This window comes from Abramis brama (genome assembly GCF_963993115.1).
Source record: "Abramis brama genome assembly, chromosome: 1".
NCBI classification, from domain to species: domain Eukaryota; kingdom Metazoa; phylum Chordata; class Actinopteri; order Cypriniformes; family Leuciscidae; genus Abramis; species Abramis brama.
In genome coordinates, this window is record NC_139963.1 from 7,348,168 (window position 1) to 7,363,429 (window position 15,262).

General features: G+C 37.7%; 1 protein-coding gene and 1 long non-coding RNA gene across 2 annotated transcripts in view; one reads left to right on the plus strand and one right to left on the minus strand.

The window, feature by feature from the left end:
- The window catches only part of LOC311080038, a 98,397-nt gene extending 86,347 nt beyond the window's left edge, over window positions 1-12,050 (plus strand). Inside the window, exons 2-3 of the long non-coding RNA XR_014605503.1 lie at window positions 4,755-5,401; window positions 9,275-12,050. This is a non-coding gene — a long non-coding RNA (uncharacterized lncRNA). The remainder of the gene's footprint in view (window positions 1-4,754; window positions 5,402-9,274) is intronic.
- LOC311079647 (uncharacterized protein) overlaps window positions 1-15,262 on the minus strand; it is a 46,563-nt gene that overhangs the window by 26,584 nt on the left and 4,717 nt on the right. The window contains exons 4-5 of the mRNA XM_084109259.1: window positions 12,101-14,038; window positions 9,480-9,653 (exon numbers count right to left, since the gene is read on the minus strand). Of these exons, the coding sequence (XP_083965385.1) occupies window positions 9,480-9,653; window positions 12,101-14,038 (2,112 nt within the window). The remainder of the gene's footprint in view (window positions 1-9,479; window positions 9,654-12,100; window positions 14,039-15,262) is intronic.

Sequence of the window (15,262 nt, forward strand, 5' to 3'; positions counted from 1 at the left end):
CATGCAGATACAGACGTTTTGAAGACAATAAACATGTTTGCAATGATATTTGAGTTACCTGTGTTTTTCAAGCCATGCCAGGTATTTTCATAATAATAGATTATATTCATAATGTAATGCTAATCTATATAGACTAACATTGTGCAGAACACTATCCAATAGTATATTTTCTGTCTGATTTTTTTATCTGAAGCCAAATTAGATCATAGAAAATTATTTAAAATACTCAATTTGCTTTATAAAGTAAGTTTATAAGCACAAACATGGTTTTAATCTCATAAATTGTCGTGTATTGATGGTGTGCTAAGCTAACATGCTAGCTAGCCCTAGGTGCACCTGCCACCTAGAAGTTATACTTTTATTATTTTTTGAATGCTTACTGAAATGTTTCTTTATTCAAGAAATGCATTTGATACAGTTTAAAATGTGAGGTGAACTTTGAGAAAATAAATTAGGGACTGAAACCATATGAATAGCCTGTGAATAGCCATTCGTTAGAAACTATAATGCAGACAAAAGAAATGCATATTTAGAGCCATAACCAGGCTGGAGAGGTGTGAATGTGTGCAGGGGGAGACTGAGACTGAATGGGGATCGTTTGCACCACAAAACAATAGAGACAACATACTGGATAGATGGTTAGAAGATGACAATAAACATCAGTAGCATTTTAGCGTCAAATCAAAATAAAGTAATTTGACATGGTCTTGAAAAACATTTAACTAAATACAGAGTTTTGGACTTATTATCTTCAGATTTTAAACATAAAATGTTTAGACGTGGCTTTAGCTGTAGTGCATTTCTAGATTGCTCCAGTGCCAACTTCAATTTTATTTTCATGAGGATGTTTCATAAAAAATAATTTCTAATAACTTTACAAAACTTTGAAGCTATTTATAACAATTTTTGTCATTATGACAATAATTAATTCTACATTTACAATAAACTGCCAGGTGTCAGCTTTCAAACGAGATCATACTTGTGCTTTTAGTACAAAGGGTTCATGAACTGTATCTGTTTCAGTTTGGGTATGTCGTTTCTGGGGATTTTTCAAAAGTGGGGCTGTAGCTTAACAGGTTAAGGCCTTATTTCAGGGTCTTACATTTTTTGTTTTCACAAACCACGAACAAACGTCATTTTCTGAAAACTACACAGTTTTACAAACATGCTGTTCACATTTTATTGTAGCAGAGTTTGTGCTGAATACAGTGTAATGAAACTTTAGCCATGAAAATGTTATAAGTAACAGAAATAAGCACAAATGTCAGGGCATGTCAAAACACATCCAGGCCCCAGAGAGTTAAAATTACTCATATCTTAAAATAAGACTTTGATCATATCACCCACCAATAATCGTGTTAAATAATTGTGATTTCAATATTGACCAAAATATTCATGATTATGATTTTTGCCATAATCAAGCAGCCCCAATGTGTGTATATATATATGTGTATATATATATATATATATGAAGAGTTTGGTTCCAAAACGCGATAACATAAACATGTAACATAAAATAAAATAAAAACCCTTTTATCTCAAAATATTAAAATATTTAATTTCAAATGTGATTAAATTACCATTCATACAGTATAAATACAGGGTATCTCTCTGTTTAGTTCAGTACTCTCAACCACAGTCATGGGGAAGCCTGCTGACTTGACAGCTGTCCAGAAGACGATCATTGACACAAGGAGGGTAAGTCACAAAAGGTCATCACTGAAAGGGCTAGCTGTTCGCAGAGCGCTGTATCGAAGCATATTCATGGGAAGTTGACAGGAAGGAAAAAGTGTGGCAGGAAAAGGTGCACAAGAAACAGGGATGACAGCAGCCTTAAGAAGATTGTCAAGTGAAGCCGATTCAAGACCTTGGGAGGGCTTCACAAGGAGTGGACTAAAGCTGGAGTCAGTGCATCAAGAGCCACCACTCACTCATGAGCTGAAAGCTGCTATCAAAACAACCTGGGCTTCAATAATGCCTCAGCAGTGCCACAGACTGATCGCATTTGTTTGTGGTAAAAATAAACGATGCGCAGCAGAAAACGTGGAAGGAAGTGCTTTTGAGTACCAACATTTTTGGCATGTTTGGGGACAGGGACACATTTACTTACTGAAGTAGGATTTTCTCCATCACTGGAAAGATATTAATCATGATAATAAGTGTGTTCATTTATTATTAGTTGTTAAATGTCTTTCTAGTTGGCTTTTTTCTAGGGACCTATGATTTCTGCAATAAAGAAAACGAGGACAGAATGGTGGAACTAGTCATAAAAACGGAATTTACTGTATAATGCGAAATTTCACAGAATTTGTCAAATTTTTTATGAATAAATAAAAAGCAGGTCAGTATACTTAAATCAAATCATGATATAGACTGTGTCTGTGAATATTAAAATGCAAAAAGACCTGCACAGAATCCTGCATGTTCTGCGTGTCTCTGTGTGAATGAATGACAGAAGTTTTATTTACCACACACACACACGCCAGGGCTCCAGACTAACTTTTCCACTGGTTGCACTGGTGCTACCAACTGAGAAAGTTGGCAGCATATGATTTGGTCGCACCTTTTTTTTCTTTTCTTTTTTTTGCTACATGCCATGGGATTAATCAATGCATGCTGCTGATGAATAGTGGTCTTAATCTGCATACCCTAGTTTTGCACTGATGTAAAAAGACTGACAGTGACACAAGACCTCATGTTAGCAAAATGTTTTAATCTTTAAACTCTCTCAAAAAAAAAACTATGTTCTTTAATGTTTGATTATAATTTTACTGTCTTCACATAGGGATGGGAATTGATAAGATTTTATCAATAATAATGCCACTGACGATTCTGCTTATCGATCCGATTCTTTAACGATTCTCTTAGTGGTTTTATTTATTTTAAAGCTTAAGCTTGAGTAAGCAAACTGTACTTTTTATGTAATTTATGTAATAAATAGAACCTTACTGTAAAGTGTTACTAGGGGTGGGAATCTCTAGGCACCTCACGATTCGATTCGATTACGATTCAGAGGGTAACGATTATCGATTATTAACGATTATTAAATTTAATTATTAAATTATTTTTTTACTACTTGGTACTTTTAAAGCAAAGTATTTATGATGACCCATAACGAACTTACTTCCAATACTTCCTATATTAATTTTATTAATAAAACAAATGGAAGTGATTTGGCAAGTCAACTGTAAGGTTACATTTGCCAGCATATGTCCCAACATTTCTGAGAACCAACAGGAAAATAAATGTGTGCCTGTACTAGCATCATACTTGTAGTAAATTAATACAAACTTCAGCATATTCTTAATAATAGACTTCTAACCAACATCCTCTTGTTATTTCCAATGAGCAATATAATCCTTCAGACAAAAAACATTTTGCTGTAGCAAATTCATGAACAGTTTTCGTTCAAAAATATAGAATTATGTACCAGAAGCTATAATGCTTGTGGACTTGCGCATATTCTGAATAATTAGTAACACACAAAGCCGCTCTTATACACAACTAAATAATGAAGAGTTATGTTACAGTCAAAATGTAACTTTTTGTGACTGGCATTGCACATATTGCATACAGATCGGTTTACAGCATATTGATGTGAAAACTAAACAATACAGAAAGCAGCTCTCATACAAAAAATACTAAATAGGTCAATTTGTGAATGGCAATTTTCCATACGTTAGCTTTTAACGAAGAGGGTGCAGTTCAAATTTGGCGCTAAGCCATCATGCATCTGTTATGTGCGCGACCAGAGAATGTCTGGCGTGACTCTGTTATGTGCACACCACAGACTGTCCGCGCACTGCCCGTGCACGTCCGCCTTATAGTTCTGCCTTTTGCGTTCCGTCAATATTACGTTATTAGAAACTTTTTTTTTTTTTTTTGAAAATCTATTTTTGACATTAGTGAATCGATTCACAATCGTACACATCCCGCATCGCGATGCATCTAAGAATCGATTTTTTCCCCCACCCCTAAGTGTTACTGATTAGTTATACACCGATTCAGACGTCTCCTGAGTTCACTGTTGGAAAGATCAGTTGTTTTAACCATTCATTAAAATTAATTGGTTCAAAGGAGTCATTAGTTCGCGAATTGGATGTGTCAAGCGCGTTGTGTGATTATCCCAGCAGTTAGGACATGGACATCCAAGATTTGTGTCAACACAGAAAACATTTCATCACTGGTCGGATAGTTTTTTTCGTTTAATTAAAGTGTTGTTTTATGTCAGCTGAATGTCCAGAACGCTTTTCAGCGAAGATAAGGCAACTTATTTAGCACAATTCACACCCAGCGGTAATTCAGAAAAAAAAAAAAAATCTCCGAATGCTCCACCTGAAACTTTGGTCTTCCGACCTTTTACCACTGTGTCGATTTATTTTGATTAATATGTGCGAGGGAGAGAGAGCAAGACAGCGCTTAGTATGGAGACGCTGCATGAAGTCTTGTTTACACTTTCGCCTGGCTCCGAAGAGAGAGAGTGCGCGCGCGCAACCGGGTCTCTCTATCTGCTCGTTCTTTCAGTTAAACATGCGCCCTGTCACAAGCGCAGCAGTTCATCTACATTACTCACCGATCAAATGAGACTTTGGCGGGACAAAAATTCACTTTGGCGGGCGCTAAAACAAGTTCAATGCAGGAAAATTCATGCGTGAATTTAACTGAGTAGTTAGTACATGACCATGCACTTGACAAATGCGACCACATAAAATTTTAACTCGCACATTCTCAAAAAATGTTCGCACTCTCAGCAGTGTGGGCAGCGCCAGGATGTTGGCTAACAGTATATCGCTGGACATGTATTTCAAACTTCTTTTTACCCCTAAATGAAGAACGGAAAAGAACTTTGCTGTGACTCGTGAGTATTTCAGGAGCTTAAAGGATTAGATCATGTTTTGATGCTCACAGCTATCTTGAATAAAGGTAATGATTAAATTGTGGATGAAATAATGATGGATCATCGATAATGGCCACATTATCACTCTGTTTTCATCTTATTCATTCAATTTCATTAGCTTATGATCATAAATCTTTCATAAATCAGCATACTGTAACTAACTACAGGTGAAGGAAAATATCTATACACAGGACAATACATACAATAGTCTGCTTGTTATAATTATATGAGTAGAATATGTACATATACATTATTATTATTCTTGTCCTCATCCTCCTCTTACCCTCATTCCTTCACTTTTAACTCTTGCTTCACTTTTTTCATTCAAAATGGCAAAAGGTCATCTATGTCATTTAACTGTGCTAAAGCTATGATTTCTAAGTGAACAATTCAACAACTACTGTTTACAGCTGTGAGGAATGGGTATTACGATTGGTGTAAAGAGCTTGACATTTTGAAACAAGTTGCTTTCCAAAGAGACTAAAGCGATTTTACAGTATTTAAGTGTGCTTGCTGAAAGTAGCACACTTATTGTTCTTCTTAAGTTTTCTTATTATTAAGTGTGCTTGCTGAAAGCAGCACACTTATTGTTCTTCTTAAGTTTTCTTCTTCTTATTATTATTATTATTATTATTAAGTGTGCTTGCTGAAAGCAGCACACTTATTGTTCTTCTTAAGTTTTCTTCTTCTTCTTATTATTATTATTCCCGGGAGAAAAATTTTGGCCAGCTCCTGCGCCTAGGCCCTTTGAGACAGAGACGTTCCAACTTTAAAACGTACGGTCAGTACCGGTGTAAGTTGCTCGCGAAGATGACATCACGAGTCCATGTCGTTTGTCCGCCATAGTGGATTGAACAGAAAGCGAAACTAAAGTTTCACAGGTCACAAATTTGGTCCGAACTTCACGAAACTAGACGTCCATGATCCTTGGACTAAGCCTCACAAAAGTTACTAGAAGGATTTTTGATTTTCGGAAGCTTTTGCCCGTCACAGCCAAACGAAATCATCGGCGTAGTCACCAAACAGGAAGTCGTCCATATCTCAGGAACTATGTCACGTATCGAAACCAAACTTTGTACATGAACTCGGGTCTCCAATGTGAGGAAGCACAAGATCTGGGTTTTTTTAATTTTTTTTTTTATTTCTGGCTAATAGACAAACCCATTTACCTATGTCTATGCAAGAGTTTCACCTCACACTTTTAATGTTAATGCATTTAGACAGTAGGTGGGGCACTGTTGTATTACATTTCACAGAGCTGCCAAGTCAGTGTATATACTGCATTCGTTTTTACTAGGTTTGTCTTAATAAATGCAGGCATGAATTTCGTTTTTTGCATTGGTCTAATTTAATTATCTTCATTTATTAATATATACAGATTTGTATGCATGAATTGTGCATTTCCAGTTCTCAAAGCAGTTAATAACAAAAAAAAAAAACACTTTATACAAAATACATCATGCTCTTCTTCGCTAACCGAACAAACAATTCATTGTCTGTGGCTGTGTTTGTGCACACGGGAAATATGCTGCGCATAACAATAGAAAACAAGGAGAAACACGCAGTCACATGCTCAAACAGTGCGTTCCATTTGACCTTAAGTGGACTGCGAAGTGGACTTCACAGGGTTTTCCGCCATCTAAAGTTAGATTCTAATCCGAAGGGAGCGAACATGTTCAGTTCGAAGGGCACTGCGCACGGCATAGGGAATAAAGGAACATCGATACATCACTTCACAGGAAGTGGAGAGCGATGATCACTCAACTGTCATTTCGCGCACCACGTCATCACCAGTCAGAACGGTCAGAACTAACGATGGAGGAGTTTACGTATGTGTGTAAGTATTCATACATTTCGCCATTGTTATACAAATGACAGTATTTTAACGGTTATTGTTGTGAATATTACATATACTATTTTTGATGATTATAATTTACCTCAGTGAATGCAGCCAGCTTAACTAGTTTGTGAAGTAAAGTGATTTTATTTTAGGTAGTTGTAAAATAGTGCAATATAATTGTAAATATATAATATAATAATAAAAATTAAAATATGAATGTAGTCCTATATTTATGTTATATCATAATCTGCGCGACTCCGTCGTTGACTTTCTTTGATGACATTTGCAGGGCGTTTCAAATGAGCGGTTATTGTCAGTGAAGTCCACTTCAACTGATATACCGTGCTCAGGGAGTAGGGGAGCAGTGAACACTGCGTATGGACCCTGTCGAATGGAACGCACATTAGATGTGTAAAAACAAGTGGAAAGCGCGAGCGCGCCGCTGTCTCCTTTCCACAAGCGCTTGTTCTCCTGTGGCGTCTGTCGTTGCTATGCAACCATGAACTGCGCTCTCCATGATGACAAGAGCTGTGTCTGAAATCGCTCCCTATCCACTATATAGTGCACTATTTAGGGTGTCGGCCATTTTGTAGTGGTGTCCGAATTCTGAGTGAACGACATCATTCCCTACATTCTTCACTACTTTTACCCACAATCCTCTCTGAATTCGAGTGTACATAAGATGTACACTTGCTGAGACACTATTTCCCACAATCCAATACGATGAGGCGATAGAGCGCGAATGAAAAATAAACAAAAATGTCACCATGGCAACGGTGCATGCGAGTTAGAAAACAATAATTTATAAGACCAGACGCCTGGTTATTTATTTATATATACCGTTATATCTATATTTGAATAAACAAATGTGTAGTGTTTTGTTCTCTTTTATTTTCACATATAAATGTAAAAAGTAAATAAATATGACAAGCAAGTGTTTTTATTATCTTTTTTTTTAATCAAATAACGCAATAAACGTGAAAAATACATACATAAAATTGTTACATATAATTCATACAGCCAAAAAAAGGAAATATTAAAGATGGGTAGGTAATGTTTATGACAAATTGTCCGAGCTCTGTGGCGCGTGATAATTATGTCAGCGTCCGAATTCTTTGCTGATGTAGTGCACTCAACTGCCATTCACTATGTAGGGATTAGTGAATGAGTGAGCGGTTTCAGACACAGCTAAGGAAGTATCAGCAAAAGATTAATAGATTTCTAGCCCTTGCATTAGCTTTACTACTAGATATATTTATGGAGATGAAAAATAATAAGGCGCCCTGTACAGCTATGATCAGCTGTTCGGCCAAGCATTCAATGTTGTTACGCTGCAAGCTGATGGTTCGTTGCTGCCGCGCTCTATCACTCGCACACCATAAAGAGCAAATTGTTTTTTAATGTTTAAATTTCGTGATTAAAATTTGGAAGCGGATAATTTCTTCACAAACAGCTCATTATGACTCAGTGTTAGAATGCTGCACCTACACTCGATAGTGTGAATAAGATCAGCGCAACGCAGACCACTGCATTGACAGCGTAAAACATATGATCTGTCTACGGCCAGGGCTCAGCGGAAGACAGAAAATGCCGGTCCAGCACTGATTGAGGAATTAAATTCGAAAATAAAAGACAGTTTGACATCTTTTTTCTCGCATCTATCCACTACCTGCTAACGTTAGTGCACTGCACCCGAGCAAGCACACTTTGCAGTTCCTCCGGAAATGCATTTTTCTAGTTATTATTATTCCCGGAAGAAAAATGTTGGCCAGCTCCTGCGCCTAGGCCCGTTTGAGACAGAGACATCGTTCCAACTTTAAAACGTCCGGTCAGTACCGGTGTAAGTTGCTCGCGAAGATGACATCACGAGTCCATGTCGTTCTTCCGCCATAGTGGATTGAACAGAAAGCGAAACTAAAGTTTCACAGGTCACAAATTTGGTCCGAACTTCACGAAACTGGACGTACATGATCCTTGGACCAAGCCTCACAAAAGTTACTAGAAGGATTTTTGATTTTTGGAAGCGTTTGCCCGTCACAGCAAAAACGAAATCGGCGGCGTAGTCGCCAAACAGGAAGTCGTCCATATCTCAGGAACAGTGTCACGTATCGAAACCAAACTTTGTACATGAACTCGGGACTCCAATGTGAGGATGCACAAGATTTGAAATTTTTATTTTTATTTTTTTATTTCAGGCTAATTGACAAACCCATTTACCTATTTGTCTATGCAAAAGAGTTTCACCTCACACTTTTAATGTTAATGCGTTTAGACAGTAGGTGGCACTGTTGTATTACATTTCACAGAGCTGCCAAGTCAGTGAATAGACTGCATTAGTTTTTACTAGGCATGTCTTAATAAATGCAGGGTAATAAATGCAAAATAAATGCTTTTTTCACAATCTTGAAAAAAGTACTATTGTTGAAATTCTCAATCAAGCAAACTTCAACGCACCCTTAATCCACTACCTGCTCACGTTAGTGAACCGCACCCGAGCAAGCACACTTCGCAGTTCCTCCGGAAATGCATTTTTCTAGTTTTAAATGTTGTACTTCATGTAGAGAACTGTATGTTTTTTTATATGATATACAACTGAAAACTGAGTGTAAAGCAGGAAATGTAGTGCCAATTTTACAGCCTTGGTTTAAGGATTTGGTACATTAGAGTTTAAGTATTGGTGATTGTTCCAATTAAATATATCAACAATTGAGAAACTGTAATTAAAAAATGTGAAACACAAACCTCAGTACATTGAGTTGACAGTGTGAACTCTTCAGTCCAATACAGAGCAACTTCTCTCTTGAATCCTGCAGGTCATTGTTACTCAGGTCCAGCTCTCTCAGGGGGGAGTTTGATGATTGTAGAGCTGAAGACACAATTTCACAGTCCTGGTCTGTGAGATTACAGTCTGCCAAACTGAAAAAAAGGAGAACTAATTAAAAGGCATGCTGGTGTCAAGACCAACTTCAACATATAACATCACGCTGGTTGTCTTTTAAGCAGGAAGATCCAGCAATTCTTCCACAAGAGGTAAAAGGAAACTGTTAATTTTAGGGGTGGAACGGATTGCAGTTGATCCATGATCCGTACGGACCAGGCTCCAAGGTTCGGCATGCATGTGATTCGTGGATTAACTGCTAAAATTTTACCATCATAGAGTAAAAGTTTATAATTTGAACATGTTCTGTCTTGCCAGTTCACAAATTCAACCAATTTTAAATGCGGAAGAAGAGGCGAAAATCAGGACTCGCGCGTTATCTGTACGCACCGCCGCACACCCGAAGTGCGCGCATGCAGAGAGAGAGAGAGAGACGCGTTTCAGATAGCCCTCGAACACCAAATTGATTCCTCTTACACGTTTCCTTGCCTTTGAACGGACACAAAATTATGTCAAAATACCCGTCTAAATACCTGTCTCTGCAAGTATTCTGTTGTTTATGTCACAAGTGAACAGTCTAGAAAGAAACCAGCTGTTTTTTCAGTCCATGCATTCGGTCTTAAATGAATAGCACACACCTAATATTCCTACAGTTGTCTGTGTCATTAATGTTAATAAAACAACAAAATACAGCTGAAGACAAAGATGAAACTATATTTAATTTCTACAGTGAACAAATAATGTTATTTTATAATTAGGCTTCATTGTTAATTTCTGTACCTGAATACTTAGTATTCATCTCTCCTTGTAATTTGTGTACTTGTTCTTATTTTATTACTGACTGTTCACTTTATCAGTTAGGCTAGTAGTTTTTGATGTGGTATCGAATAACTTCAAGTGAGCTTTAGGTAATAAATTAAAAGCAATTAAAAGCTGAAAAATGATCCGATCCGAGGCTCAAAAACCGCAAATGATCCGAACCGTGTATTTTTTATATTTTTTATTGTGAACCGTGAATGTTGTGATCCGTTCCACACTAGACAATTTGGTTGAGAATGAAAACAACACACTGCAATTAGTGCAAGTAATTAATGTTTTATGCTTGTGAACATAATATTCATCAAACATCCATCACAATGTGTCACATGCAGTGGTTAAAGTGGGATTTGGCAGGTGGGGGAACCCTCAGGGAAAAATGACTCACTGTGGGACAACATATTGGGTATCATGGTATAGCAATACTTTTTGAGACTAGAGTGTCACTGTGGCACCAACTATCACAATACTTATTTACTTGATATTTTAATGGTTGTATTTTGGTCTATCTACATCTACACTGATACGATGACGATACTATGTTAAAATTGACTGGGCTGAAAATGGAAAAATTCAGCCCTGGCACTGTAGCCACACCAGCCCAAATTACCATCCATAGCCCCACCCACAGACTCGGGCATTCAAATGTGAGGTAGTTAGGGGGGATTCAGGGACCCTTTGGGGTTTTCTCCCCCGAGAAAAATTTGGCAATTGTATGAAATATGTGCAATTGTTTTATCCAAAAAAATGGATAAGAAATAGCTTTAAAACCATGTCAGTGGGCATTCGATTATTTCTCAATACCTGCTCTCTCCTCATCTTCATCTTTCTTTTTATCTCAGCCTCCTTATCCTGCCCTATTTCTTCCACTCCTAAAGCTGAACTTTGACTGATAGTCTTTTCATTTTCGTCTGTGTCAGTGAAGAAAATAAACATAGGCTCAACTGATATTTATGTTATATTTATGTTTCTTAGACAAGTTAATTTACTCAAGGCTACCAGGATTGTATTGCCAATAGAAACCTTCTACAAGCTTTGGAATTTGAAAACGTCTGTTTTTAAATGTTAAAAGTAATTTTAAATAATACAAATTATAGGCTGTTTACCGCAGTTGGTGTAATTGGCAGACGTTCCCTTAGACATCATGCGCTGTGGAAATGCGTCAAATCATTCTCAGGTATAAATATGCAGCTATAACGCACGTGGGTGATTTTGAATGAATATTTCATGTCGATATACAATGGTTACATAATGTTAAAACTAATCCTGCTATTGAATTGAATTGTAAGACTGCCGACCCTATAGAAGAGTGGGAAGGGCAAACACATGTCGGGCGAATATCGAACCTAAAACTAACTTTACCACACTCAACCACCGTGAGTGCATTTCACACATTTGTAAATGCTGGTGTTCAGTGGGGAGGGGAGGAAGGACTTTGTCTGCATGCGTGAACCGGCGTAGATTCACTCAAATCAGACAGGAGAACCGTGACTGAGAACATAACATCAGGAAGCATGTTTGCGTACCGCCTACCATCGCACTGTCATTGATATTAATTAATCTATTTATTTATTTATTTATCTGAGGTGCCGGAACACAGTTCCAGACCGTTCCGGCCCACTTTAACCCCTGGTCACATGTAATTGTGTTATTAGATCTTCACACTCACCAAGCTTTTCTGCAGTTCCTCACAGCAGGTACCAGTCTCCTTTGACCCTCCTTTGATTTAATGTTGTACTCTTTAAGGTCTAACTCATCCATCACCTCCTCTGACATCAGGATCATGTTTGCCAAAGTTGAGCATTGTGCAAGAGAAAGAATTTTACATTTCGCTTTAGATTTTAAAAACGCCTGCACTTTTTCAACAACAGAATTATCCTTCATCTCAATCAAGCAGTGTGACAGATTCATCCATCTTTCAGGACTAACATTGTTTTTTTGACCTCGTTTGAGGTTTTGGATTATTTTCTTGATGCTCTCTGGGTTGTTCTCTGTGTGAATCAGCACATCCTGTAAGAGTCTCTGATTGGACTCCAGTGAGATGCCATGAAGGAATCGAAGGAGAAGATCCAGGTGTCCATTTTTACTGTTCAAGGCTTTATTTATTGCTTCCTTCAGAAATACATCAAGAGGAACCTTTCCACACTGAGTTCTGGACATTCCTGTCAGGTACATTTTCATAACTTCACTGTTCTTGTGTAAATAACAGAGAAACACATACAGTGCTGCAAAAAACTCCTGAAAGCTGAGATGTACAAAGCTGTAAACCTTCCTGTGATAAATCACAGATTCCTCCCTAAAGATCTCAGTGCAAATCCCAGAATACACTGAGGCATCTGTGACATCTATGCCGCTCTCAATCAGGTCCTCCTCATAGAACATCACATTGCCCTTCATCAGCTGATTGAAAGCCAGTTCAGCAAGTTTCACAATCACTTCTCTGTTGGACTGCAGGAGTTTCTCTGGATCTCTCTCTTCATACTTCTGGTTCCTCATGCTAGTCTGAATGAGGAGGAAGTGTATGTACATTTCAGTCAGAGTTTGAGGGATTTCTGCACTGAGATCTTGTTTCAGGATGTTTTGAAGCACAGTGGATGAGATCCAACAGAAGACTGGTATGTGACACATGATGTGGAGGCTTCTTGCTCTTCTGATGTGTGAGATGATTCTGCTGGCTTGATGCTCATCACTGATTCTCTTCCTGAAATATTCCTCCTTCTGAGGCTCATTGAATCCCTGAATTTCTGTCACACGGTTGATGTATTTTGAGGGGATCTGATTGGCTGCTGCTGGTCTGGTGGTGATCCAGATGAGAGCAGAGGGAAGCAGATCTCCTTTCATGAGGTTTGACATCAACACACCCACTGATGAAGACTCAGCCACATCAGAAACTTTCTCACTGTCTGAAAACATCAGTGTAATTCTGCTTTCATCCAGACCATCAAAGATGAACACAACTGTACATTCATCATAAATCTTTGAGTCCAGATCTTGAAGTTCAGGATGAAAGTCCAGCAGAAGTCTGTGAAGACTGTATTGATGATCTCGAATCAAGTTCAGCTCTCTAAATGGAAGAACAAACATGAAATCTACATCCTGATTGGCTTTTCCCTCGGCCCAGTCCAGAATGAACTTCTGCACAGAGACGGTTTTTCCAATTCCAGCGATGCCTTTAGTAAGAACAGTCTTGATTTTGTCTTTCTTCTCTCTTCTCTTCTCCTCATATGCTAGTTCAGGTGAAGGATCAAAGATGTCATTGCAGTTGATTGGAGTGTCTTGGAGTGTCTTGTAACTTTTCTCCATCTGTAGCACCTCATGTTCTTCATTCACTCCTTCACTCTCTCCCTCTATGATGTACAGCTGTGTGTAAATCCTGTTCAGGAGGGTCTGATTCTCCTGTAGTTTGATTCCCTCAAATAAGCTCTCATACTTGTTCTTCATGCTGGTTTTGTGCTGGTCTTTGACTCTCTGCAGATCATCATGCACTGGCTGGTGAGAATCGAGCTGCAGGGCTGCTTCTGTGTCATGATGACTGATGTGTTTCTGACAGGAGGAGGATGTGCTGGTCTGACAGGACACATCTCTGATCTGGTCAGCTCTCACACCACTGAAAACACATTAAGAAGACAGAGACACAAAAACAAACAGAAAAGACATTTGTGAACAAAGAACAATTATTTTAATATGTTTAATATGAAAATCATACAACATGTAGAAATAAGTGTTTGCTCTTTCAGACAAATTTCTATCTATTGTGGTGTGATATGATTTCATGAAATTAATTTACATGTAAATGGCGACAGATGATAGAGACTGCAAACTCAGTTTGTTACTGCATTTCCTAGTTGCATATTAAAGTCCCCTTTGCCACAAGTGAGGCATGTGAAAAGTCAAAGAATATTTTGTCTAAAGAACCTGTGACCTTTCCTTTAGAAATAGAAAATCACAGATTTTATACTGATCACAGATTTCCTTTTATCTTGATCAGCTGATATGAATCCTGATTTTTAAAAGTGTCATCAACATATGATTGGCAAGTTTAGAGATAATCAGTCTATTCATAGGAAGTTATTATTTGCTGATTTATGGCAGATCGATCAGATTTTCCTTAAAAAACTTACATTTATATATTGATATAAAAAATATTGAAATGAGCAGAGATTTTCTGGCACCCTTAGCCATTCGTCACGGCAACCAGATTGGGATCCACTGATTTTATTTATTCCTAGCCAGAATTGTCTCGTTTCAGTTTTTATTAAGATTGATCATTTCAGTGCATCACTAATTTAAAAGATAACTGTCAATTAGGGGTGGGAATTGGCAAAAATATGACGATTCGATAATATTGCGATATTTGGGCCACAATTCAATATTATTGCGATTCTTAACATATTGCGAAACAGCAACTTTTACAATTCGATTCTGCGATGTATTGCGATTCATGTCCCTCATATTATTCAAAGGAATTACAAAAAAATGAGGAAAATAAGACTGCTCAACTCGCTTCAAATGTCACATTTAATTCTGTGGACATTATCTTCTACACATTAACTGAAGTGCAAAAACTTAGATGGGTTGTGCAAAAACTTTGTCCTTGAACATTCAGGACAGAGCTTATTCTTGTATGTGAATGCGGTTTTACGTGAATATCATGACATGAGTGAAGCACAAAGCTTTGTTTACAAAAGAAAAAATAGGTTAGCAATTAAATGTTGCATCGCAGCCATGGAAACGTTTGGATTCATGACGAATGAGAGAGTTGTGCGTGAGCCCATAAATTTAAGCTTGTCGGCTTTGAATTCTTGTTTGCGATCTGGTCACCCGATTATCA